The sequence below is a fragment of the Mustela nigripes genome, chromosome 12 (assembly GCF_022355385.1).
Source record: "Mustela nigripes isolate SB6536 chromosome 12, MUSNIG.SB6536, whole genome shotgun sequence".
Classification (NCBI taxonomy): Eukaryota; Metazoa; Chordata; class Mammalia; order Carnivora; family Mustelidae; genus Mustela; species Mustela nigripes.
The window spans coordinates 144094668-144122645 of NC_081568.1; the positions used below are offsets into that span (position 1 = coordinate 144094668).

Here is a 27978-nt window from a genome sequence, read left to right on the forward strand (position 1 = left end):
GCCGCCGCCCTCCCCCGGCCCAATGGCGCGGCTGCCGCGTCAGTGATGTGAAACCTCGCTCAGGCTTGCCCGGCCCCCGGCCCGCAGCCCATTACACCATCCGCCGCGGCATCCGCTGCAGCTGCTGTAGCCCGCGCGGACGGGGAGGGCGGGAGGCGGCTCGGCGTGGCGGGGCGGGGCGAACGGCGCGGCCGGATTCATTCCTCTGGGGCGCGGGGCATGGAGGAGCTGTGCGGCTGCAGGCGGAGCAGGCCGGCCCGGGCGGCGGCGGGGACAACGGTTTCCATTTAAGGGGGCGGCCCGAGCCCCAGCGGCCGGCGGCGGCGGAGAGGACCAGCCCCCGGGCAGGTAGTGGCTGCGGCCTGAGGCTTCCCGCGGGGAGGCCCGGGCGAGAAGGGGAAGGAGGGCGCCCTCGGGCCGCGGAAGGCGGGCGGCGGGCTGGAGGCCCCGGGCTCGGCGGCCGGCCGGGCGGGGGTCGTGGTCGCTCGGGGAGGACGGGGAGGAGCTGCCCGGGTCTGGAGAAGGTGGCGGTGAAGGTTATGGGGGGAGGGGGCCCGGGGGTCTGGGGAACCTGCGGTCCCTGGCAGGGGGTGCGGGGACGGATCGAAATGGGGCGGGCGAAGTTCTCTAGAAGGCGGCCGGATTTCCTGAGAGCCTCGAGTAGTTTGTAAGGAAAGCGAACCTTTAGGGCGAGGGCTCTGGCGCCGGCTGGCCGCGGTTTGTGTGTCCGACCTTTTTGTTCCTTCGCGAAACCCAGTCTGGCCACCGCGAGGCCTCGAGCCTGGCGCCCTTGGCTCGCTCTCCTCTGCAGATGTGAGAGAGAGAAACACTGCTGGACCCGCGGCTCTTGCCTCTTTCGGTTGTACTCTCTCTGGGCGTGTGCAAAGCAAAAACTAGAACAAAGCTTGGCTGCTTAGGAGGCGAGAAAACCGGTTGCCTGGAGTGTTCAATTTACCGCATATAGAAGAGAAACTGCCTGCCCCCAGAACATTGGGGTCGGTGTGCACCTTTTTGTGTTCTTTCCCAGCGTGTTTGGGTGGCTTGAGTCGTCCCTAAAGTACGACCCTCCCCCCCCAACCCCTGCCACCTGGGAGTAAGAATTAAGAAAACCCAGTGTTTTTGCCTTCACCTCTGGAAAATTCGAACCTGCTACTTTTCCTCTTCCTTTTCCTTTTTCTAGTTTGGTGCTCTGGTGGTCAGATGTCGGAAGGCAGTAAGGCGACAGACTCTCCGTGGTTTTATATCCGTTTGGGGTGCAGCGGTTGACGTTGAACTTTGGTTCCTGTCACTCTTGCCTGTGTCGATAGAGTTAAGCGGGAGCTTTGCTTTGAGGGATAAAGAAAGCGCAGCCTTTCCACTGGACATAAATGGATCTAAAGACAGCAGTGTTTAACGCAGCTCGGGATGGCAAACTGCGGCTTCTCACCAAGTTGTTGGCCAGCAAATCCAAAGAGGAGGTTTCCTCCTTGATCTCGGAAAAAACAAACGGAGCCACGCCACTCCTGATGGCCGCCAGGTATGGGCACCTTGACATGGTGGAGTTCCTCCTCGAACAGTGCAGTGCCTCCATAGAAGTGGGGGGCTCTGTCAATTTTGATGGCGAAACCATCGAGGGGGCTCCCCCGCTGTGGGCCGCTTCTGCAGCGGGACATCTGAAGGTGGTGCAGTCCCTGTTAAACCATGGAGCATCTGTCAACAACACAACTTTAACCAATTCCACTCCTCTTCGAGCTGCCTGTTTCGATGGCCATCTGGAAATCGTGAAGTACCTTGTGGAACACAAAGCCGACTTGGAGGTGTCCAACCGACACGGGCATACGTGCTTGATGATTTCGTGCTACAAAGGACACAAAGAGATTGCTCAGTATTTGCTTGAAAAGGGGGCAGATGTTAATAGAAAAAGTGTGAAAGGTGAGTCCAACTTCTTCGTTTTGGCTTTCTAAGTGTTTGCCATTATTTTCAGGAAGTCTGGTCCCTAACTATAAACAGCGGCTGCTGAGTCAGCCAGCATTGACAGACCTGTTTTGATGAGGTGTCCCTTCCAGCAAACCTTGTTGGTCGTTTCTCCCGTGTTTGAGAATTCTTTGCGCAAGTGTGGTACAAGGACCTTGGTCACGATGTTAAGGAGCATTTTTTGTCTCTGATTTGGAGGCCCTTCCAATTCCAGGGCTCCCCAGAGTTACAGGACATGTTAGTGGCAGTTGATCAGAGCCCTTAGGCTTGCACTGAATCCACCTGAGAATATACTTCAGTGTAATGTATTTTCTTAGCTTTGATTTTTTTTTCCCCCCTAAGAACACTGGTGGAGTAGAAACTACTATATTTAGTGAGTCATTGTCTTATGTGTCTTAGCTAGGCATTTCGTTTGTTACTCTGTCGGGGAAGGCCAGGCCACACTGACCTGAAAGGATTAATACCAGTGGAAAAGGAGAAAATCCGTTCCCTTATTCTCTATTTATTGTGTGGCCAATAGAAAATTCTTTCACATTAGAACATGTATTAAATATAGCAGGAGAGAAAAGAGATTTTAAAAACTGCTACAATCCTGAGAGCCAGACAAGCGCTAGGTTAGACAGAAGTGGATTTGTTGGCTAGCAACAGTGTAAACACCTCTGTCCAAAAGAAGAGCTCAGGTTTACAGTTGTGTGTAATTTTCAGGGATTGTAATAAGCCTAAAGCAGCAAAATGATAGTTGAGAGACTTTTTTTGAAACTTTTAAAAACAGGTGTTTTGATCGCCTGTTTTGATACTTGGAAAATTTTTTTTTTTTCCTTCAGCGTATTTATTTATACAACAGCAAAGTAATCCACTGCCCCATTAAAAAAAATCCATTAAAACTTAAAAAGTAGCCTACCTATATGGTAAAAAAACAAAACAAAACAAAACAAAACAAAACAAAAAACCTCAAACAATATAAATTGATTGACGGCGTTCCCAATGACAAATCTTACCATCTGACTTCTAGACTTCCAACCCACTGGCAGCCACTATTTATAAGCCCTGTTTATGGGGTTTTGTGTGTCCTGGAGATGGTCTGTGCAGAGACTTGTCTTTTTCTTCCCCCTTTCCCTTCTGTTAGTTGATACATACAGTTTCGGTTGCGGTTTTTTTTTTTTTTTTTTTTTAAACCTTAGATTATCTTGGATGGCATTGAACTCCAGCACACAGAGCTGCCTCATTCAGTTTAGCGGCTGCACAGTATTTCATTGTATGAATCCACATAATTTATCTAGGCCCTTTTGATGGAAAGTTAGGGCATATCCAGTGTAAGCCGTGATTCTGTAAATATTCTTGAACACAAGTGTGTCTTCGCACACTTGGGTGAGAAGAGCAGTAGGGTAGATACCAATAAATGGGATTGCTGACTCAAAGACTCCGGTTGTTGTTGTGATGGTGTCTGATTGCCTTTCAGAGAGGCTCAAGTACATCATTATGGGATAGGACATAGTTATTGGAAGAATTTACTCAAATTAGTAGAATCTTTTTTTTTTTCTTTTAAAGTTTTGATATGAAATGATGTGGGCTCATTGTGATTTTCTGTAATTTTTTTTTTTTCTGGAGAAAACATAAAAAATCTTACCAAATGCCACTTAGAGAAAAACTGATACATGTATGTAGTTTTATTTTATATGCTCTTCTATAGTCTTTTTTTTAGCTTAATCAGTAATGTCTTTAATGGCATTAATTTTAGCTCCCAATTTCAATAGCCACATACTCTCCCAATGGAGTTCTCTGTTGCTTCTGGCTTTTCAGTAGGAGACAACGAGTTTCCGTAGACATTCTTTCATTTGTTCCTGATCATCTCTTTGAGTGACATTTTTGTTTGTTTTAAACATTCATTCCTTTAAAGAATGCTAGTCTTAAGAGAACGGTTACTATTTACATGACCATGTTAACTATGAGGAATGCTTTGAAATCGTTACTAGTAGAGAAAGCATTAAAAGGTATGGCCGTTTGTTGAGGCTTGTTGGATTTTTTGTTTCTTTGTTTTGGGCTTTTCGTTCATTAGCCTAATAACATACAGATTGTCGAACTTACATATTTAGGTGAAGTTGTTTTAAAAACTCTTAGGTCGTTGAAGAGATGAGTAGTGGTACTGTTTCCCTGAACAGTAGTACTACTTCCCTTTCCTCCTCCTCTTTCCCCCTAATGAACTGAGTGGTATCTAACTTGACTGATTACCTTTGCTTTTTTGGACGAATGTTCCTTTCATCACCATCCTCATACAGCCTTGTATGTGAGGTTGTGGTCAAACGATCTAATTCTAGAGTCTTTCCACCTCCTCCCCTCCCCCAGCCCCATCAGTGTCTAGTACTTGTGCCTTTCGAAAAAATTACACATAACATGAGAAAACAGTTTTCAAAAATTATTTTCAGATAGTCTCAATTTTATGGACATACAGATATATGATACGTACATATGTGTATGTCTGTATATACATACATATGTATATAATTTTGTGTGCAGTGCTTTTACCTGTTATGGTCTCTTTTAATTTCAACAGTGACTTAGTTAAATTGGAGGCAGATTAGGATGTATATGCACCCATCCCCATTCTGATCCCGAAGCTTCCATTCTTTGGTAATCACTCTCTCACTGACTCCAGATTTTTTTTTTTTATGGGTTAATGTGTAATAAAAAAGCAGGGACCAGTTAAAACTGAGGCAGGAACACTGGTGAAGGATCAATCTGATAGGGCAGCAGGAAAGGAATCTCCCCCCGCCCCCCCCCCCATTTTGCTCTATCCAAGAAGTAGAAAAGAGTGATGAAATGAGGGATGAAATGGAACCGTTTCTTAGGAAATGGTATATGTCAGCTGTTGGAAATGGTTGTGAAGAAGGAAAACCCCAGTAGATTTTGCTTGGTCTGCTTAAATACTAATTGCACGTGACTTCTACATTCCATTACTTTTTAACAGGCAGTTGGCATTTGAATATACTATTTAACCTTTTTTTCCCCCATGACTTTTTAACAGGCTGTTGGCATTTCGAACAGGTTTTAACCAAAGGTGGAATTCATTCCCTAATTAAGGGAGCACTTCCTGAGTCCCTCAGCGTACCAGGCTCTTAGATTGAGGATAGACAGAGCTGAGTAAGACCACATAACCAGTCCTTGTTTCCTCGCTCTCCAGCTCACAGCTTTGTCACAGAGACAGGCTCCTCCGCAGGTCCTTGCGCCACAGTATGCAGAGCGTGGCCTCAGTGCTTCCTTGTGTTTGATTTTTGGAATTACCTTATCCCCAACCATCTCGGTACTTGAGGGGACCCTGCTCTCACTCTTTTCCCCTGGCGTTCACAAAGAGGAGAAAACCTTGGAGACGTTTACCAGTACTTCTCCAGTTGAGCACAGTGGTTGATTTGTGAAACAGGAGAGTGGGGTTGCTGTTTAAAACCGTAGACCCCAGGGTCGCCTGGGTGGCGCAGTGGGTTAAAGTTTTTGCCTTCGGCTCAGGTCATGATCCCAGGATCCGGGGATCAAGCCCCACATCGGGCTCTCTGCTCAGCGGGGGAGCCTGCTTCCGTCTCTCTCTCTGCCTGACTCTCTGCCTACTTGTGATCTGTCTGTCAAATCTTAAAAAAACAACAACAACAACAACAAAAAACGTAGACCCCAAGTGAGAAGTGATTCAGCAAGCTCATCTCAGAGCTTCCACATTGATTTCACCACATCATGGTTACCGTCATCTTCCGCTCGGTTTGTTGTTTCGTTTTGTTTTAATGTTGTTGGTGGATTCAGAATAGGATCCGTGGTAAGAGATTTTGGCCCTTCAGTTCTGTTTTTGCACCCAGATTCTGTTGGGAATTGAGCAGCTGAAAGTGATTTGAGTACTAGAGACCAGCAGAAGAGCTGCTCTGGCTTGGGTTGGGAAGACTGACCCTTAGAGAACAGGCTACCCTCCAGCATGGGTTCATCTGTTTAAATATCCAGAGGTTATTAGGGTATTGGTAATAAGACAATCACTGTGCATTTTCTGTAGGCAGGGCACTGTGGTGAGCATTGTGGAGGCTGTGAGAAGGTACAGGACGTCACGTTTGTTAATTGCTGAAGGAAGAATGTGAACCTGTGCGGGATGGATTTTAGGGTTGTGATCTTTATGGGGATGTTGAACTGGGCCTTGAAAGGATTGTCAGGGTTCAGACCTGTAGAGTGCACTGGATACAGTTTTAAAGGCTTAGGAAATGGTCTAAGGAAAGGCACATTGAGAAATATGCATGGAGGGCCAGGAAGTGGAAAAGTCAGCATATTTGGACCCCAGGGCACTCAGGGCTAGATTATGAAGGACATTGACTTCTAGGTAAAGAAGTTTGATTCTTTAGGCGGGGGGTAAGCTAGTGAAGTTTTCAGCTGAGAAATAATTGGGATCTTTATTTTCTTTCCTCCTTCCTCTCTTTCTTCTTTCTTTCCTTTTTTGTAGGGAAACCCACCTAACTGCATTCTAATTCTTTTACATTGTGAGCTCTTTAAGACTAGAGACCTGGTGTTTGTATCCATGTGTTAGAGTGTCCGGCCATAGTGGGATTTTGGTATATGAGTTTGTTGAATGAAGTAGGTTGGATTTAAGAGAGGAAGGATTATAAGCTCCTTGAAGGCAAGGACTGTTTTGCTCTTCTTTCACTCCAGAAATAAAATCCATACCTGCAGATGTGAAGTTTAAGAAGTTAAGGCCGTAATCGTGAAAAATGAGCATTACTGGTCTTCAGAAATGGAGAATTCATGTAGGCCCATAAGTGGAGCTGGCTTTAAAAGGGTTTGAGAGAGAGCTAGGTCAGGCAGTTTATTTGCCTTTTTATTACAGAAATTTTCTAATTTCTGCATAACTGGAGAGAAGAATATGACTGGAACCACTATGAACTTATCACCTTGCTTTAGTAGTTATCCGCATTTGCCAAAGTTTTTTAAAACTTTGTTTCTAAAAATTTTAAACATATTTAAAAAATACATTTCTCTCTCCTTTCCTTTTGTTTTCTGCAGTCGTTTAAAGCAAACCACAGGCATGTTATATTAGTTGTCTCCCATATTACAGGCATTTTAGGGTATGGATGTATTTCAGTCAAGAAAATGTGAAAAGAAATCCTATTATTACTACTATTTTTTTAATGCACTGTAAGTGCAGAGGAATCTCAAGTAAGAAAAATCTCCCCTCTAAATTAAGAACGGTTGTCCCCAATTAGGGACAAAGAAAAAAAAAAGATTAGGGACAAAGAAAATGACCTTTGTCCCATTGGTAGGCTTCACTCTACTTGAGGACTCTCTGCGTGTTGGAGGCAGAAGTTGTCCATTCTTTCTTGACTTTCCAGTGTTCTCGGCTGCTGGTCAGCCTCCACACAGTTACTTTCAGAGAACAATTAGGGAGAGGGCCTTAAAACTTCCTTCTCTTCTGTGGCCTGTGTGTGTTTCGTTTTGATAATAATGTTTAAATGACTTACAGGCATCAGGTTGTCCCTCCAAGATGTGCACGTTCGTCTTTTCTGTCTCCCCTGCCATACTTCTCCGTGTCCCCAGGGTAGAAGAGAAGGTGTGTAGACTGGGTGCAGTGGGGAATTACCCTCCATGTCCCACTCGGCCTGGAGATTGGATTTGGAGCTGTGAATCCTCACAAGTGAGCTGGAGTTGGAGAAAGTAAGTAGTTCCTGAGCCCTCCTGCCCTTTCAGCTGCTCGAAGTGTGTTTCACTTACCGTTGGGGACAAGTCGTTCCCTCACCGAGTACATCTTTATCAGATTTTCGTAGATTACAGTTGTTTCTTAAAACAAGTTTTCAGTAAAAGGCAGTTCAGGAAGTCCTTGGCATTCTGGAGGCTAATGCTATTGAGTCATTAGGAATGTACGTGGTGGAAGCTGGAGGTGAGGAAAGGCCCAGGTAAAGAAGTCACATGAGGGCAAATCTGCCAGAAACGTGTGTCTTGCCTTTGTCCCCCACGCTTGGGGAAGAATGGCCAGAAAGGGAGTTTTAATGAAGCCTGAATTACAATGTTGATGCTTTGACATTTTGTAATTTTCACCCAATTACACTAAATATTGGTTGCTGTAGTCCGGATCCCTTAGTTCAGTTCCTCTTGGCCTTAAAATTCCACTAGATGTCAAGACCCATCTTCCAGGCGCTTTCTGATTTCTTCAAGTCATAAGAATTCAGCTTACCTCTGGATGCAGATGTTTTTAGCCTTTAACTTTGTTATGAGTGTCAAGGGCCTCAGCTGTTAAATTGCCATATGCTCCCAGCTCACTGCCTTACACAGAGAATGAATGAAGGGAAGGCACGTGGTTACCGTGGCACAGTTCGTATTCGGTTCTGTTCTGATTCCGTTTTCTTTGAACTCCTGTCCTTGAGTGTCTCTGGTGTTAAAATATACCCTAAGTGGAGGAGCCTTCTAGTGCTCCTTAGATATCCGAAGTGTTTCTCTCTCCCCTTTCCCACTTCTTCCCTTAACATGCACCATTTAGTTATTCCAGGAGTAAAATGCTTGGGATCAGGATTTTTCTGTAGTTGAATCGCAGGCCCCTCCCCATCTTTAGAAGTGGCCTCTTAGAAGTCCCAGCTAGAGTTGAAGAAGAATGGATGGCAAGCACAGTAGGCTAAAAAGGAGAGGTGAGAATTCTTTTTATGCATTTCCAGCAAGTCAGTTACAGTAAGAGACCCTTTAGTGGTTGCTTCTAAAGGTCAAAACTTGCACTTTTACCAGAGACACAGGTATGTTGATTTTTTTTTTTTAATTTATTGGACAGACAGAGAGATCACAAGTAGGCAGAGAGGTAGGCAGAGAGAGGAGGAAATAGGCTCCCCTTTGAGCAGAGAGCCCGATGTGGGGCTCGATCCTAGCACCCTGGGATCACGACCCGAGCCGAAGGCAGAGGCTCAACCCACTGAGCCACCCAGGCGCCCCCAGGTACGTTGATTTTAAAACAGCTTTGAGACACAATTCACATACCCTTCACCCGTTAAAGTGTTCAAATCAGTGTGTATTCACAGGGTTGTGTGGCCATTTCCTCAGCCACCTTTTTATCACCCCTTCCCCACAAAACCTATATCCAGTAATACATACTCTCATTTCCCCCACCTCCCCCACCGCGACTGAAGTAACCTCTGGCAACCACTAATCTTTCTGTCCCTCTGCATTTGCCTGTGGTGGACATTTCGTGTAAATGGAAGCACAGTATGTGGTTCGTGGTGTGCTTCTTTCCCTTAGTATGATGTTCTCGGAGCTCACCCATTTTGTAGCATGTGTCAGTACTTGATTTCTTTTTATTGCTTTAGTCTTTTTATTGTATAAGCTCTTGTGTAGATAGACCACATTTATCAGTTAACAGGCATTTGGATTGGTTCTACTTTTTGGCTCATGGGAATAAGGCTGATACAAATATTCATGTGCAAGTTCTTGGGTGGTTGTAAGTTTTCATTTCTCTTGGGCGTACATGGAGGAGTGGAATTGCTGGGTGACATGCAACTCTCTGTGTAACCTTCTAAGGAACAGCTCGGCGGTGCCATTTCACATTCCTGTCAACAGTGTGACAAGTGTCCCAGTTTTTCCACACCCTCACAAACATGGGTTATTACTCTTCTCTGGGAATAGCCGTCGTAGTGGGTGTGAAGTGGTATCATTGTGGTTTTGGTTTGTGTTTCTTCAGGGTTCTGATGTTCAGCATCTCTTCATGTGTTTATTGGCCATTTGTTTATCTTCTCTGGAGAAGTGTCTTCTTGTTGATTGCATGCTTTAAAATTGGGTTATTGGGGCGCCTAGGTGGCTCAGTGGGTTAAGCCTCTGCCTTCAGCTCAGATCATGATCTCAGGGTCCTGGGATTGAGCCCTGCATCAGGCTCTCTGCTCAGCGGAGAGCCTGCCTTCCCCCTCTCTCTGACTGCCTCTCTGCCTACTTGTGATCTCTGTCTTTCAAATAAATAAAAATAAAATCTTTAAAATTGGGTTATTGTTTTATTACTGAGTTGTAGGAGTTATTTATATATTCTGACTACAAGTCCTTTATCAGATACATGATTGGTAGGTATTTTCCCCAATCCATAGATTGTTTTTTCACTTTATTTTTTTTTTTTAGTAAATTTAATTTTTTTAAGAAAACGAGGGAAGTTAAGAGTAACAGAGTGTCAGATACACCAGTCAAAAGAAGAGGAATGAGTGAAATGGGTACTGGTCACCAACTTAATTTTTTTGGTAAAACCTGACATAATTATGAAATGTTTCTCCCATTTCTTTTCCTTCCTTCCTTTTTATCGAAGTATAGTTGACATACAATATTGTATTAGTTTCAGGTATACAACATAGTAATTTGAGTTAAACATATGCAGTGTTCACCATAGTGAGCGTAGTTACCATCTGTCACCATACCATGTTATTACAGAGTTATTGGCTATATTCCCTCTGCTGTACTGCTGTACTTTTCATCCTCATGACTTCTCTTATAGCTGGAAGTTTTTACTTATTAATCCCCCTCGCCTATTTCACCCATCCTCCCTCACACCCTCCCTCTGGAAACCACCAATTCTTTGTATTTATGAGTTTCTGTTTTGATTTGTTTGTTTGGTTTTGTTTTTTTACAGGCGAAACCTCTATATTTGTTTTTTGCTTGACTGACTTATTTCACTTACCAGATACCTTATGGCCCATCCATTTGTCTCAAATGGCAAGATTTCATTCTTTTTATGTTTGAATATTAATCCATTGTATATATATACACCACATTTTCTTTATCTCTTTATCTGTCAGCAGACTATTAGGTTGTTTCCCTGTGTTGTCTGTTGTAAATAATGCTGCCATAAACATAGGGGTGCATGTATCTTTTTGAGGTAGTGTTTTTGTTTTCTTTGGGTAAATAAATACTCAGAAGTGGAATTACTGGGTTGTGTGGTATTTCTATTTTTAACTTTCTGAGGAACCTCCATACTGTTTTCCCCAGTGGTTGTACCAGTTTACATTGGTTTTTTTTCCCTGCTCTTTTGAAGGTATTGGTTACAACAACTTGGATTTTATTTTACAAGCCGATTTTTTTTGAAATATGCAACTGTAGCTCACTTAGATTTGACTTAAACAAGAAAATTGTTAAGAAAACACTGCAGGGTTTATTGCTACCCTTTACTACCTAGATAGGAACGGAACGTTTCTGTGGGTCAAACTGTGGAATCTAGTTGTACAGCACACCCTTTTCATGCTCTGGCATCTGATGTTCTCATTTAGCATAAAAAGGAATGGTGAAGTTTCATTTTCTGTGTGGTGTAAAACAGGCTGTGACCTAACCTTTCTTTAACCTTATTTTCGTATTACATGATATAGCTGTTAGATATTCCTCATCTATTTCCTAGTGCTCCGGGTAACAAAGACCAGCAGCACAGGCGTCCCTTGGACCCAACGTAGATTGGTTGAGTCAGAATCCACATTTTACTGTGATCCTCAGGTGATTGTGTACATTAAAGTTTGAGAAGCACAACTGTATTTAACTAAAACACATACACACAAAACTTGAACTGTGTGAGGACTTTACGAGGTAGCTGAATCTGTTGAAATGATATTTCTAGAAAAAGCAGTTTAAATTATAATAGACATTTTGTATTTGTAAAACATTTTACAGCCCTTGTGAGAACATTTTTGTATCATTAAAAATAGAAATTGGGAGAGGCTTAGAAACTGACTTAATTCTGATCCTGGAGTATCTAAGTAATCTTACCCAAATTGAGATATTTATAAATTATGTGTTGAAATTCTCATAGGATTTAAGTAGTTAGTCGATTGGTAACAATGTTATGCAAACAATCATTTACTTACTATTTAGTCAAACCCAAACATTTGGTTTGGAGCAATGGAACTCTTAGGGCTCCAACTAGTTATTACTCAAAATCCTGGTGTGTTTTTGGATTACTTATTTTAGGAAAATCTTGATTCCCTTGTTAGGCACCTGCATGAATCCCTGTCTGTTATGTGGCTGCTGTCAAAAGATTACAAGTCTCTTTAGAATTAACAGCAACTGAGATTGGCGCTTTCAGAGAGATACTACCATGTTTTTTGTTGGTTTGTTGTTTTACTAAGTATTTTAATTCCAGTATAAACATACAGTATAATATTAGTGATTCAGAACTTTCATCCATCACCTGGTGCTCATCACAAATGCATGCCTCAATCCCTGTCACCTGTTTCCCCATCCCCCACCCACCTCCCTCTGGTAACCATGAGCACTTGTGTCATTTCCTTCCTTTAGTATCCATCCCAGAAGCATCTCCGTGAATATGGCTACTTTTTATTCTTCCAGATTTTCTTAGCACTATTTCAAGGTTAAGTTACGTAGTTGAAATTAGTATATTTAGATCTTATGATTTTAACTTTCTGTGTAAGTACTTTAACAGAATTAACACTTCATGAACCATTAGCTTGGTTTTTTAAGACATGTCCATTTAACAAGCATGTCTTTTGAGAAATCATGAGAATTTTCCATAATGAATTCAGTGTCAGAAATTTTATTTTTTCTCCAAATGAACATGTTCTGAGTCAGATGCTGAGAATTGTATAAGATAGTGTTTATTTTCTTTCTTTTTTTAAGGGATTAATTAAATTTCAGTGCTAAATAGCCTTAATTTCATCTAAGACGCCTGGTAGTATTTGTTTTTGAAGTTTATGAGTTCAGTTTTTTTTTTTTTAAAGATTTTATTTTATTTATTTGATAGAGAGAGATCACAAGTAGATGGAGAGGCAGGCAGAGAGAGAGAGGGAAGCAGGCTCCCTGCCGAGCAAAGAGCCCGATGTGGGACTCGATCCCAGATCCCTGAGATCATGACCTGAGCCGAAGGCAGTGGCTTAACCCACGGAGCCACCCAGGCGCCCCATGAGTTCAGTTTTTTAATTATCTTTCTCACTCTGAGGATACAAAATTAAGACATTATGAGGTAGAGCTACTGAATCTTCCTTCATATTGTGGAAACATAGAGGCACATAACTGAGGAAAAATGCTTGAGTTGAATATTCAGTAGTATTTGACATATGGTAATATGCACCAAAATTCTAAATCACTGATGTTACCTAGCAAAAATAAATATGATTTTATTGGTCTTTGGCATGTAACTTAGCACAGACTGGTCACAAGAACATAGTAACTTGATTTTTAAATTCATCTTTTTACATTTTTTCACGAGAACTCGCATTTCCTCCTGAAAGCATAGCCCTCTTGAGTGAAATAGTTAATAGAGCAAATATAGCAGACTAATAACTCCAGAAACTGGAACGTAAATAGACTTGTCATAAAAAAAAAAAGTTTGTAAACAGACATGGAAAAATGTCCTATATACCTAGGTACAGAAGTAATATAAATTAAAATTCAAAATTAACTCTAGTGCCAGAAAGAATACTGTAAAAGTGGATTTTTTAAAAGATTGCCTGATTCCTTTGGAATGATTTGGAGATGTATCTTGTGCTGTCATACACTTGTGATTTTATTCTAAATTAGGCATTAATTTTTTTGTCATTTAGTTATTGAAGTATAATTTTCTTTTTAAAGATTTTATTTATTTATTTGACAGAGATCACAAGTAGGCAGAGAGAGAGGGAGAAGCAGGCTCTCTGCTGAGCAGAGAGAGCCGATAGGATCCTGGGATCATGACCTGAGCCGAAGGCAGAGACTTTAACCTGCGGAGCCACCCAGGCGCCCCTGAAGTATAATTTATACACAATAGAATCCATCCTTTTTAGTATATAGTTGTGTAAGTTTTGATAAACATATACTGTAGTTTATCCACCAGTGCAACAAAGATGGAGCAGAAAGTTCCTTCATGCCTCTTTGCAGTCAGCCCCTTTTCCTGAATCCACCCCCTGGCAATCACCTATTATCTGTCATTAAGGTTTTTAAGCATTCATTTTAGTAGTGAAAATTCTGAAGCAGCGCAGATGTCCATTGGCCAGGGGAGTGTTCATGTGAACTTGGCCATGCCTCCTTACTTGAACTTCTACCATAAAGCCATTAAGAATGATGACATAGTATCTGTGAAGTTCATGGAGACTATGTACTTGTCACTTAACAGGAGAAAATGACCAAGATGTGGGAAAAAAGCAGGTGACAGTCATCTGTGGACTGATTGTAACTTTATCAAAACATCTCTATAGAGAGACTTGGACCTGAGACAAAAGTTATAGTTGCTTTAAAATTAAACTTTTCATTTCATTTTCATAAACTTTTTTTCGCTTGTTTCTGAAGGTTCTCTTTTCTAAACTTTATTTATTTTTATTGACATAATGTATTATTAGCCCCAGGGGTACAGGTCTGTGAATCATCAGGCTTACACAGTTCACAGCACTCACCATAGCACGTACCCTCCTCAGTGTCCATAACCCAACCACCCTCTCCCTCCTCCCCCTCCCTCCAGCAACCCTCAATTTTTTCCTGCGATTAAGAGTCTCTTAACGGTTTGTCTCCCTCCCTGATCCATCTTGTTGCGTTTTTCCCTCCTTACTCTCATGACCCCTTACCTTGCCTCTCAAATTCCTCATATCAGAGATCATATGATAATTGTGTTTCTCTGATTGACTTATTTTGCTAAGCATAATACCCTCTAGTTTCATCCATGTCATTGCAAATGGCAAGATTTCGTGGGGTTTTTGATGGCTGCATAGTATTCCACTGTGTGTGTGTGCACGTGCATATATATATGCCACATCTTTATCCATTCATCTGTTGATGGGCATCTAGTTTGGCTATTGTGGATCTTGCTGCTATAAACATTTAGGTGCATGTGCCCTTTCAGATCACTATACTTGTATTCAGAAACTTTTTTCAGGCTTTGAGGGTGTGAAAGTGTGATGGTCATATGCTTGTTAGAGTAGTTATGATCTCTCTCCTAAGACTTTACTTTTTAAACTTATTTTATTTTCAGAAGCTAAGTTTGAATCACTTTGTGATAATGAAGTATTAAAAATTTAAGACTCTTGCCTTAGCCTTAGTAGTATGGTAACTGCTAGTTGGGGTATGAAGGACAAACTATATAGGATCTGTGGACTTTCGGACTAGAAGACCAATTTAGGCAAGAAAACTGATGTGTGTGGCAGTAACATTGTACTGTTATAAGGTATTATATAATATCATCATAGTTCATGTATTAGGAATAACTACCAGAATGAGTGACACATTTATTCACTAGGCATCCTCAAAATGCAAGTTGGTGTGCTATAAACAATGAAGTGTCTTGAGGCCGTGGAAGTTGCTTTTGAAACTTGAAGGACAAGAAGTTAAAATGGTGAAGAAGAAAGTTACAGAAAAACAAGAAGAGTGCAGAAAAACGAAGAGCAGAGGCGTGGAGGTGGAAGTGAGCAGGCCTGTCTCCAGTGCTGGGAGGGACACTTAGGATGGAGTAACAGGAAGTGTAAGTAGGGTCTCAGCTGTGTGATTGGCAGGTATTAACGATGTCTCCGAGAAGGTGTTGGCCCACTAGGGCCCAGGGGCCAAAGCCTGCCCACCTCCTGTTCTTGTTCTGCCTGACTGCTAAGATGTTTTGTATTTTAATGGCTGGGGAAAAAAAATTAATGAAGATGAATACTTTATGACACATGAATATGCCCTGGAGGCCCTATTTCAGTGTCCATAAGTCAAATTTTGTTCGAACAAGGCCATCTCCATTAATTGGATGTATTGCCAATGGATACTCCTGGCCACGGATGGGCTGAGTGGTTACAGCAGGGACATTACAGCCTCCTAAAATACCATCGAGCCCTTCATAGAAAAAGTTGGCCAGCTCCTGGAGAGATTCACAGTGCAGCATTCACTTTGGGCACGATGAGACATGAGGCTGGGCAGGTAGGGTAGGCAAATAAGATCTCAGTCTTCTCAAATCCATTTCCGATAGTGTACTTGTGTGTGTTCCCAGTAACTGAGATTAAGCTTTACTCATATAACATTTTCTGAAGCTCTGGCTTTCTTCCTCATCGCCCTCCTGCCTTACAGGGATAATGCTTTGAAAAGCAGTGTTGTAGAATTTTGAAAGCCATCTTAAAGGTTTTCAGTTGTATCTTTAGAGGAAGCATGGAAGCAGTTGAGTTGGAAAGGCACGTGATGGGGGAGTTCCATTATGAGGTTTGCCTTCTATTAGGTAGAACTTACTCATCAGATTCTAGTATGACTAGCATTTAAAATATGACCCCAGGAATGCACAGTACACTACATTGATGATTGGGAGACAGGGGTTTCTGTTTTACTGCCAACTTCCCTGCTTTCTATTTGTATAAGTATTTTCTCTGCTTTGCCTAGTTACGAATATAAGATAACGAGGGGGCAACTGCTGATACGTAAGACTCAGGAAAAGAGAAAAAATGCTGTGCTAACATATGGATACTTTTTTCCTCTCCATTATGTTTGCTTTTATGATTTGCTTCAACTTTCTCTGGGTTTAATTTAATGTTTTTCTCCTTTAGTATCTTGAGATGGAAACTGAGCCATCTTTTTAAAGGGCTTTTTAAAGCCTTTCTTCTCTAGGGTGCACGTTGAAGCACAGGTTGAGCCACGTCACACAGGATTTGTTACTTAAGGTTTTCATTTTCATCTGGTTACAAACATTTTCTCTTTTTCCATTGGGTTTCTTCTTTGACCCATAGGTTATTTAGCAGTATGTATTTAATTTTCAAATCTGTGGAGATTTTTCTAGTGTTTTGTTGTTGCTGCTGTTGGGGTATGTGTGTTTTCTACCTTGCATTGTGGACCTAGAAGAGAATCAGTACTATCAGTCTTTTGCCGTTTCTGTGCGTTTCACTTTGTGGCCAGAATGTGGTCCCTGTGTCTGTTCTTTCATATATCCTAGAAAGAAAATGGCATTCCACAGGTGTTGAGTCCAGTGTTCCTTTATATACCTCAGTTAAATCAAGTTTGTTCATGGTTTCACATCTTCTCTACCGGTATTGGTTTTGTTCTTTGCTACTGAGAAATGTGTGCTCAAGTGTCTGGTAATGGTGGGTTTGCCTCATTCTCCTCATTGTTCTGTTGATTCTTGCTCTGCATAATTCAAACCTGTGTTTTAGGTAAAAACGAATTTGGAAATACTGTATCTTTATATTGTTTTGTATTTTATTTATATCCTTGTAAAATGTTTCCCTATATCTCTAACCATGCCTTTTGCCTTAACGTCTCCTTGTATCAGACAGCTTTCTTATTTATGGTTCACTTCTGCATAGGATCTAATAAGGTATAATTTTTTTCTATTTTGTTCACTTCAGCCTTTTTCTATCCCTGTGTTGAAGGTTTTATCTCCTCTAAGCAGTTGTGCATATTTCTATTTTCAGTCTTAGAATTTGTGTCTTTTTAGGAAGCATTTAGTTTGCTTGCATTTGATGTAATTACTGATCTGTTTGGGTTTTAATCTCTGACTTTCTGATTTTTATTTGTCCTACCTGGTTTGTGTTCTTTGTCTCTGATTTTTTTTTTTTGTCTGCCTTTGAATTTTTTTTTCTTATTTCATTTTTTTCTCTGTATTAGAGGGTATGTAGTGATGAGATGCATATCCTCTGTTATTTGAGTGGTTACTGTACTACTTTGAATTACCAAAGGAATAACATAAATTTCTGAGTTTCCTTCTTTAATTCCAATTGCCCTCCTTACCTTGATGCTCTTGCTGTCAAGCATTTGACTTCTCTGTGTATTTCAAGCCCTATGAGACGCTTGTTAATTTTTGAAGTCATTTCTTCTCCAAGATTTACCCCTCTTGTTGATGCTTATGCCGGTATCTCTGTGCTTCCATGTGCATCCTCATCCTTTTGCCAGTACTAGGTAGGCTGGTAATAAATACCTTGGGTTTTCTTTTTCGTTCTTACCTGAAACAGTACTTCATTCACATTGATTCTTGCTCTGGGTATAAAATTCTCAGTTGGCAGTTATTTTCCTTTAGTGTTTTCAAGTCTGTTGGCCTCTGGCTTCCTGTTCCTGGTGAGAACTTTGCCACTGGCCAAATTGTTTCTCTTGTGTAGGTCATTTCCACCTGTTCTCTGGTTGTAAAGTTTTTCCCTTTGCCTGCCTGAGCGCTGAGCTGTTCTGCTGGAGTGTGCCTTGAGGGGATTTTCATTGTATTTCTCTTTCTTGGTGTGTGTAAAACTTATTAAATTTATATGTTAATACTTTACCAGCTTCAGAAAATTCTCAGACTTTATCTCTTGTGTATTGCTCTGAGCCCATTTTCTTCCTCTAGAATTCTGGTTTACAAGTATTAGCCCTCTGACATCGTTCCCTCTGTCTCTCACTGTCTCTGCTTTGCCAGCCTGTCATCTCAATGCTTCTCTCTGTATATTTTCATCTGACGGATTTTTCCAGCCACTCATTTTCTGTTCAGCTGTGCGTAATCTGCTTTTAAAGCCACCCACTGAGGTTTTCAGTTCTAGAACATCCATTCTGTGCCTTTTTGTAGTTTCCAGTGTTCTGCCTAATTCTCAGAATTGTTTTTTAATCTCTTACTTAGCTCAGCATAATTACTGTTTTAAAGTCTGTGTCTGATGACTGTATGATCAGGATCTTCTGTTGGGCTTTTCCATCAGTTCTTAACTTCCTTTGATTTTGTGTTGGGGTTCCTTGATTGGGTATCAAACATTAGATAGAATATGAAAAATAATTTGAACCCTAGTAAATACGTATTGTCTAGATAATCTTTTCTGTAAGTAGCATTTGTATTTGCTTTTGGCTTTTGTCTGTTTTCAACTAGCAATCCTGAATTATTATTTTTTTTTTAAAGATTATTTATTTATTTATTTAGCAGAGAGAGATACAGTGAGAGAGAGAACACAAGCGGGGGGGGGGGGGGGAGAGAGGGAGAAGCAGGCCTCCCAACGAGCAGGGAGCCCAATGTGGGGCTCAATCTGAGGACCCGAGGATCACGACCCAAGCGAAAGGCAGACACTTAATGACTGAACAATCCAGGTGCCCCCTGAATTTCTTTAGTTCAATATTGACATGATCTTAAATTGGGTTTTGGTCCCTCCAATAGCTGGTTTGTAATTTGTCTTTAAGGACTAGGGTGCAGTTCTTCAGAGCTCTAACTCAAAGTATATGGGGGGTTTCAAAGTTCCCATTTTAGTGGGTTCTGGACTCTAGTTTTCTCCTCTGGCCCTGCCTACCTGTCAAAAGCTCCACTCAGTGTTTTAGCTGCTGGTTCCAGAATCAGAAGAGGCCATTGGAGGAAGCTTCCCTTAGTTCTGGACTTCTCTGATTTTCTTTCTTCTTCTGTATGTTGTCTTCCTTTTAGCTCTTTACATGCTGACAAACAGATTTTTCAAAATAAAATTTTCAGCTTTTTAAGTTATTACCGGGGAGGGTGATCATACCGCTTCTGCCATTACTAGATATGAAACTATTCTGTAGGTTTTTTTTATCTTAAGAGAAACCGTTTCTTTTTTTTTCAGTGTTTGGTGTATTCTAATACAGTAGTTTTAAAAAACTGGCTTCTCTTGCATTCTTACTCTTGATTTTATGTGATTGTACAGAGCAGAATGCCATCTAAACCTCCTGTTTCTCTTATATTGTCTCTTAGAGGAAAAGGGATTCTTAATTTAAAAGAGCTTTAAAAACACATTTCATAATAGCCGTGTTTACTTGAAATTACTTTGAACAAATGAACATTAGTGTTAGTAGGGAGAGGCTCTGGGCTCTTGCAGTGCTTGCTTACAGATGCATGGCTAAAACGTTCTGTCCAACACCATTCCATTATAGAACTATGAAATCCTGAGTCAGAGTAAATGTGTGCAGGTAGTGCTATAGTTGTGTAGGTGCTGTGGAAGTCTCCACAGGATGACCCAGGGGAGAGTCAGGTCCCAAGGTGCAGTAACTGGCTCTTTGAAATTTCAGTCACAAATTTGTTATGGGAAGTGGTCAGGTTTCAGCTACTTTCTAGTCCCCTGAGGCCTTCTCTGTCTCTGGAGGTGAGTCAGCTGGTCATGGGAATCGTGGTATGATAGGGACCTGGAGCTGGATCCTAAGGGGAAAGGCACCGTGTGGCTTAGAGGAATCTGCAGGCTTTTTCTGTCCCGGGGGAGACCCATTAGGAGTCTCCGAGCTCAGGGTGGGCACCCTTCCTGGAGATACCCCTGGGAGGAAAGCAGGTATTAAGCACAAACTGTATTGTTTGTACAAACAGTGATTCCCCTTATCCTGGAGGGCAAGTTTTTGGAACAGACCAGCTCTCTGATGTCCACCGAGGGCTGGCTCCGGGCAGGCAGCTCTTTCTAAAGACACCAGTGCCAGCCTGCGAGAACTCTGCTGCACTCAGCCTCTGGTGACTCACTGCAGAAATTTTCTGTAAACACCGTAGGGTGATACCAAAGGTCTATGTGATAATTTTTGTTACGATAAGTAGTAAGATGTTTGGCATGAAACTTTGGCAGCTAAAATAGTTGTGTGCTCAGAATGTCTTGGTATGTTGCATACGGGCATTTCCTGATGTGCCAGTGTCTGTTGTCCATTTGAATCCACGTGTGGGAAGAGCTGGACGGCATTGGAACATTTAGTATGGCTTCAGAGAATGTTTAAAAAATTAAATTACAGTGGGAAATTATCCATTACAAAGGACACTTCAGATGGCTCCTTTTAAATTTCCAGTTGAACCACCCACATATTTTTTCACATTTTACTGGACTTGTTTTTCTCCTGGGAGCTTTCTGAGGAAAAGTACTCTGTCACCGAGAATTTTGACTAAGGCAGCTGAAGTTCACTTGGCAATCAGAAATATGGAAAAAACAATTTCTGACTCCTGTTAGAATGAAACTAGAGATTACTTATAAACGTGGACCCTTACCCAGAAAGTTATGTGACAGTCTGCAAAGCTGACTAGCTGGTTAGTTGCATTTCATCACTTTTTAGTCATAGAATATGCACTTGCAAACGCTACTGAAAAAACCCAAGAGGACATGAATTCAAGTTGAATTTCATTAGTGACTTTGATCATCTTTTCATGCCTAATTTGGTCATTTATTCAACAAACTTTATAAGTATTTATTTAAACCTTGCAATGTGTCACGCTAGTCCTGGGGGCTGTGGATCATTTTTTTTTTCCTCATTTGTTTTCAAATTTAAGTCCTATTAGGGGCCCCTGGGTGGCTCAGAAGCCTCTGCCTTAGGCTCAGATGATGATCTCAGGGTCCTGGGATTGAGCCCCGCATCAGGCTCCCTGCTCAGCGAGTAGCCTGCTTCCTCCTTTCTCTCTGCCTGCTGCTCTACTTACTTGTGATCTTTCTCTCTCTGTCAAATAAATAAATAAAATCTTAAAAAAAAAAAAAAAAAATTCCCGTTAAGGTCAGCCTGGAGCTGCCTGCTTTTCATGAGGTTCCTAAGCTACATACATGTATTCCATTGTCTCCTGCTCCCTCAAAATCTGTTATCTCTTTCTTTCCTCTCCTTAAGGTAATACTGCATTGCATGATTGCGCAGAGTCTGGAAGTTTGGACATCATGAAGATGCTGCTTATGTATTGTGCCAAGATGGAAAAGGATGGTTATGGAATGACTCCCCTTCTTTCAGCCAGTGTCACCGGTCACACAAATATTGTGGATTTTCTGACTCACCATGCACAGACCAGCAAGACAGAACGGATCAATGCTCTAGAGCTCCTGGGAGCTACATTTGTGGACAAAAAGAGAGATCTGCTTGGGGCCTTGAAATACTGGAAAAAGGCCATGAACATGAGGTACAGCGATAGGACTAATATCATCAGCAAACCGGTACCGCAGACTCTGATAATGGCTTACGATTATGCCAAGGAAGTGAATAGTGCGGAAGAGCTAGAAGGTCTTATTGCCGACCCCGACGAGATGAGAATGCAGGCACTATTGATCAGAGAACGTATTCTTGGTCCCTCTCATCCCGATACCTCTTATTACATTAGATACAGAGGCGCTGTCTATGCGGACTCTGGAAATTTCAAACGATGCATCAACCTCTGGAAGTATGCTTTGGATATGCAGCAGAACAACTTGGACCCTCTAAGCCCCATGACCGCCAGCAGCTTGCTGTCGTTTGCGGAACTGTTCTCCTTTATGCTCCAGGATAGGGCTAAAGGCCTGCTGGGCACCACTGTTACGTTTGATGATCTTATGGGCATCCTGTGCAAAAGTGTCCTTGAAATAGAGCGAGCTATCAAGCAAACTCAGTGTCCAGCTGACCCATTGCAGTTAAACAAGGCTCTGTCCATTATTTTGCACTTGATTTGCTTGCTAGAGAAAGTTCCTTGTACTGTAGAACAGGACCACTTCAAAAAGCAGACTATCTACAGGTTTCTGAAGCTGCATCCGAGGGGGAAGAATAACTTCAGCCCCCTTCATCTGGCTGTGGACAAGAACACGACCTGCGTAGGGCGCTACCCTGTGTGTAAATTCCCGTCTCTGCAGGTCACGGCCATACTGATCGAGTGTGGCGCCGACGTAAATGTCAGAGACTCTGATGACAACAGCCCCCTGCACATCGCCGCTCTGAACAACCATCCCGACATCATGAATCTCCTTATTAAATCAGGTGCACACTTCGATGCCACAAACTTGCACAAGCAGACTGCTAGTGACTTGCTGGATGAGAAAGAGATCGCGAAAAATTTGATCCAGCCCATCAATCACACCACCCTGCAGTGTCTTGCTGCTCGCGTCATAGTGAATCATAGAATATATTACAAAGGGCATATCCCAGAAAAGCTAGAGACCTTTGTTTCACTTCACAGATGATAATCTGCCTGGCTCGTCGCACTGTCGAAAGCACGGATCGCTGACAGTTGCCTCGTAAGTGAGCACTGTTGTGAGAACACCAGCATTCACTTGGCTTGACACCTCGTGCTCTCATTGGCTAAAGCATTAGAAGCATCAGCTTTCCAGGATTGGTTTCCCAGTATTTAATATAAATACACCATATAATATATTGTTTGTGAATTATTGAGAAATGGAATGTCCTACTCGAATTTCTTAAATTGTCTGCCAAAGGCTTACCTGTTCTGGTTCTGTTTGCTGTTGGGTGTTCGGGACAAAATTCACTGTTCTTCAGTGGTGTCTTTATACTTTACTGGTTTGTGAATTTTATACAATTGAAGGTCTTTTTTTTTTTTTCCTTTCCTGCTTCTTCCTTCTCTTGTCCAGGCTTCTTCACTCTTTCCACTTGATTTTTTTTCCTCCCCATTTCTACTTACCATCCTTCCCCCCCCCCCTTACGGACCCATGCTAGGTTGCACACCCTTTATGGACCTGTTACCATTTGCAATTACCATAAGTGCTTTATCTTCTCTATGCACCGGCTTAAACTTGACTGTTGTATGTTAGCACATTTTTCTATGCAGCAGTTGGTCAACTTCAACTCAAAACCTGTTACATTTGTTACAAAGTTCCTTGTTTTGAAAGTAGTACTCTTTGTAGCATGACAGTTTTTAGAGCTATAGGTCAGCTACCTGAGCTTAGGCTTTTCTGTTTATTTGTTTCTGTGGGGTTTTTTTTTGTTTTTTTTGTTTGTTTGTTTTTTTCCTTCTTCTTCTTCTGAGGTTTCTCTCTCTAATCCACTGAAAGTATTGTGTGCTAAATTTGGGAAACAAATCTCTCCTAACTCATTAACCCAGTTGGAATTTAGGTCTGTTGTCTTAATATAACCTGCTGTAAAAGGAAGACTCCTGACAAAGTGACCCACCTTTCATGCCGCCGGCGTTGTCCTGCTCGGGCTGATGATGTGATTAGGTGTAGAGAATTCACATCAATTTAACCTCAGAGTGTATCATGCAGCTTTAACGAGTCACATTGAACTCTTCCGCAGTCAGACCGCAGATCACTTTTAGTTACAAAAAAGAGCTACAGCATGTCAGTGGCACGGTGCTTGCCAAGCCCGATCTAGGCATCTAGGATAATTAAGGTATTTTCGTATGCAATTTACTGCCGTAGTATCCAAGGTCAGTACCAGTGTCCATCCGTCCTTCCAGCTTCGGTATACCTTTCCAAATAACTTGCATGGATTACTTTGGTCTTGGTTATTCGTCACCCTAGTTAAACACAAAAGGTTGCAGTGCTTCCTGTCCCCTTCCTGAAAGTTAGCTTGGCTCTGCTCTTCTTTCCATACGGTTTTCTGTTTTGTCTTGTTTTTGGTTTGGTTCTGTCGGTTCCTTTCACACAGTTTCGCTAATGCCACAGAAAGGGCTCTTTCAAGAAGAGATTAAGAGAAAAGTACTAAAGAAGATTCAGGTAGTTATCCTTCAGCACTTTATTGTTATTCAGGATAAAATGTATGACGGCACATTTGCCCTGCAAATGTCTTAATGAAATTGTTCTGAATAAAAAGCTCCTTATTAGTTTGAGGAAAAAACAGACTCAAGTGTACCTGTGAGTTGAATGAGCTGGATCCACTTGGGTTTTTGCTCGCATTTTATCCTGAGGGTTGATGTCATGATCTTTACAGAGTCATCACTGCAAAGAATTGCCTTAGGTTTATTTCATCTTTATTCAGTAAAACAAAAAACAAGAAAAAAAAAACTCATGATGAAAAGTAGTAAATAAAAATCATTAGACTTACTTTCTGATTAAGTAATTGAGGTTTAATTTTTTTTTTTTAAGGTATCCTGTTTTTACTAGGTTCTGAATTGCATTTCACTGTCGAAAAGGGTGAATGGGATGTAACTGATCATGGTTGCTCTCCAGCCTTTTGATGAAGAGCCTTGAAACCCGTGTTTACCGCAGGCAAATTTGGTGGAACGTTTGGGCTGCCACATATATTAACCATTTGTTATTTAGACACACATTCTAGAAATAGCAGACATCAACATTTTGAAATCATTTGCTTCTAACCCTCTGGTACATATGCATGGGCAACCTTTTTTTTTTTTCTTTAAAGGGAAACTCTGTACGTGCAGTAAATCAACACTAGTGGATCCCAGTAATTTGGGGGTAAAAGATGAGCAATGGAATTTTCCAGTGATTTGGCATTTCCCCTTCCTTTCTTGGGCGGGGAGAAGAGGGCTCACGTGCTCGTTTGGTACTGCACACTTCACACTATCCAACGGGTGAACCGAAATCGTGCGGCTCTAGTGGAACTCAGGATTTCTTCACGTAGCATTTTTCCACCGCTAAAGATGGATCGCTTCGAAGTGTTCTTCAGTCTCGAGAACTGGAATGCCTTATTTCAGTTAGGATACGACTCTCCTCTGTTTGCCATCTCCCCAGATGCTGTTAGGAGATCTTGACAAATCGAGTGGTTTGATAGCTCAGAGTTGTCTACAGTTTCATTCTGGAGGAGGTTGGTTAATAAAAGGTGACCTCAGACATTGTGAAGGCCTTTGTCAGAAAGTATTCTCAAAATTGTTTTTGACTGAATTGAAAAAGATATGTCCGTTTGTTACTTTTTTTTAACCACAAGTGAGTAATACTTAATGAGCTACTTGCACTGGTGTGAGTGGAACTAAACCACACTGTAGCGAGTGATGTTGGCTGGAGTTTCTAAGTTCTGATTCCCTTTCTGTAAAAATGCCTCGTGAGGCCTGCTGAATTTTAGATGCTCCCCTCGTGATCATTCCTGGAAAAGAAATGGTCATTTTGCTCAGTTGAGATACCAGTCTACTTTATAAAGACAAGTGGATTCTAGATTTTTTTTTTTTTTAAAAAGAGTCATTTTCTTACCTGTAAACCTGACAGGGGCATAAAACCCAAATCAGCAAAAAATCAACCTGGTGCCCATTCTGACTTTGAAGTTACGTGCTTATTTGTAAAGTGACTACCTTACTGTATAATATTTTAGAGACCCCCATCTACTGTGACTTGGGAAAATTCTTTAAATTATATATGAAAAGGTCGCTCTTCAAAATCCTGTCACCCAGCTAAAACCTTAGGTTGACTTTTAGAGGAAAAACGATCCTTGTAGTTATCAGAACTGTGGGGGCCAGATGAGATAATAACCATCTTCTCGGACACTGCGACAGCAGCATTATTGCTTGGAACTTTAACCATTTTAGAGTTAGATCCTAAAGAAACTAATTGGTCCTCATCCTTTTTTCATTTTTCTTTTTTCTTTTTATTTTTTCCACCTTCATATATCACTAAACAACTAGTTTCTCCCTTTTGTCACTTCCCATTGTGTATTTTTCAGAAGTACTGTATTCAGATGCCAGCCAATAAATTGTCACATAATGGAAAATGATACACCACAACATTCATTGTAAGGTCTAATAAAATTAAATTTGCACCAAATACAAGCGTATTTGTATTAACTTTTTTTTTAAAGTTTTTATTTATTTGAAAGCAGTGTGTGGGGGGAGGGGGAAGGGTGGGGGGGCTAGGGGCAGAGGGAGAGAACCTCAAGGAGACTGTGCTGAACATGGAACCCTACGTGGGGCTTGATCGCATGACCCTGAGGTCATGATCTGAGCTGAAACCAAGAGTCGGGTTTTGGTTGGGCACCCCTTGTATGAATTCATCTTTGATTGATGACGTCTTAATGCTTTGATGGTGTGCTTCTGTTTTAAAAAATACCTACTTGGTAATTTACGGTCCATGAGAAGTGTTAGAGCATTTATTGTTCATACTTATATGTAAAAAAAGATGGTTTTTGTACAGTTTGTTCTGATTTCTTTTCCAGTGAAGACCACAGACACTAAGTTATAGAAAGGCTTCTGTTGTTCAGTGCATGGGAGAGCGGCTGCTTTTAACTCCTACTCTTGTATTTTAACTGGTTTGGTATTCAGTATCAGAAGTATGTCAGAAATACACATTTAAATACAAGTATGTAAATATTTATATTTATAAAGTATTTATAAAATAGTAAATACAATATACCGTGAAGGTAAATTTCATCAATTCATTTCCACTTTTTGATGGTCAAATCTGGGTAGTCCTTGTCGTCTTGTATGTAAATTTCCTAATACAAAAAGTTTTAGTAGGTCCAAAAATGCTCCGACCAGAATATTATATTATCTTATATATATAATATATATTATATTATCCAACTAGAGGTTATCTAACCATAAACGGAAATATCCAGCTGTATCAGATTTCCCCGCTTGAATCCTTAAACTGCATTACCAGTTACAAGTACAGACTTGGTCATCTTCCCGACAGAATCCTTTTAAACCTTAGCCTTCCGTCCCCTTGGTTCTATGGACGTCCACCATCAGCGTTCAAGAGGAAATCTTCCAAATGTGTAAGGATAAGAAAATTACATTTTTGAGAATTTGATAAAGAAAAAGTCTTCCGTCCTAAGGATGTTTTTTCTTCAAGATACTTTCTGTTCATTTTTTCCATCTCTGTACTATCAGAATGTCCCTTTTTTTTCTTTCTCCTTAATCTTTATCCATTTTGCCCATCCCCCTTACCCCCAGCAACCGCCAGTGTGTTTTTTGCATTTAAGAATCTGTGTGTTTTGTTTAGATATCATGTGGAAATGAAATCATATGGTATTTGTCTTCCTCTGACTAACTCCACTTAGCACAACACCCTCCAGAATGTTCGTGCTTAAGTAATTGATGTGAGGCTCAATCCCAGGACTCTGGAATCATGACCTGAGCTGAAGACAAGAGGCTTTAACACACTAAGTCACCCAGGCGCCCCGCAAATAAATCTTTTTTAAAAAGTAAAAAACTTAGCAGATACCTGACACCTTGATTATCTTGTTTTTTAAAAATATATTTATTTAACATAGGGGTGCCTGGGTGGCTCAGTTGATTAGGTGGCTGCCTTCAACTCAGGTCATGATCCCAGATTGCCGGGATCGAGTCCCGTATCGCTGGGATCGAGTCCCGTATAGGGCTCCCTGCTCAGCAGAGAGTCTGCTTCCTCCTCTGACCCTCTCCCCTCTCATACTATCTCATTCTCTCAAATAAATAAAATCTTTAAAAAATTATATATATATTTATTTAATATATTTATTACAAGGGCTGAACTGAAGACTATTAAAAAACCGAAGAGAAAAAATTGCACCACACCTTGAAATAACAGAACATCTAGGGAAAAATACAAAGACAACATAAGGAGTGAGGCAAGACAGCCAGGTTCAAGCCTCTTACAGGGACACCTGCTCTGAGGACGTTTCTTG

The 27978-nt window shown here is 41.4% G+C and overlaps 1 protein-coding gene across 1 annotated transcript; it reads left to right on the forward strand.

Moving 5' to 3' along the window:
- FEM1C (fem-1 homolog C) lies at nt 1–26143 on the forward strand. Its single transcript, XM_059416105.1, has 3 exons — nt 1–348; nt 1181–1911; nt 21346–26143. The coding sequence occupies exons 2-3, from the start codon at nt 1368–1370 to the stop codon at nt 22653–22655; spliced, it is 1854 nt and encodes a 617-aa protein (XP_059272088.1). The 5' UTR covers nt 1–348; nt 1181–1367; the 3' UTR covers nt 22656–26143.
- Nucleotides 26144–27978: the final 1835 nt, after the last annotated feature.

Excerpts from the sequence above, each read along its gene's own strand:
- FEM1C (XM_059416105.1), top strand. The coding sequence starts at position 1,368 with ATGGATCTAAAGACAGCAGTGTTTAACGCAGCTCGGGATGGCAAACTG. Across the intron at positions 1,912-21,345 it reads TAATAGAAAAAGTGTGAAAG|GTAATACTGCATTGCATGAT; the intron begins GTGAGTCCAACT and ends CCTCTCCTTAAG.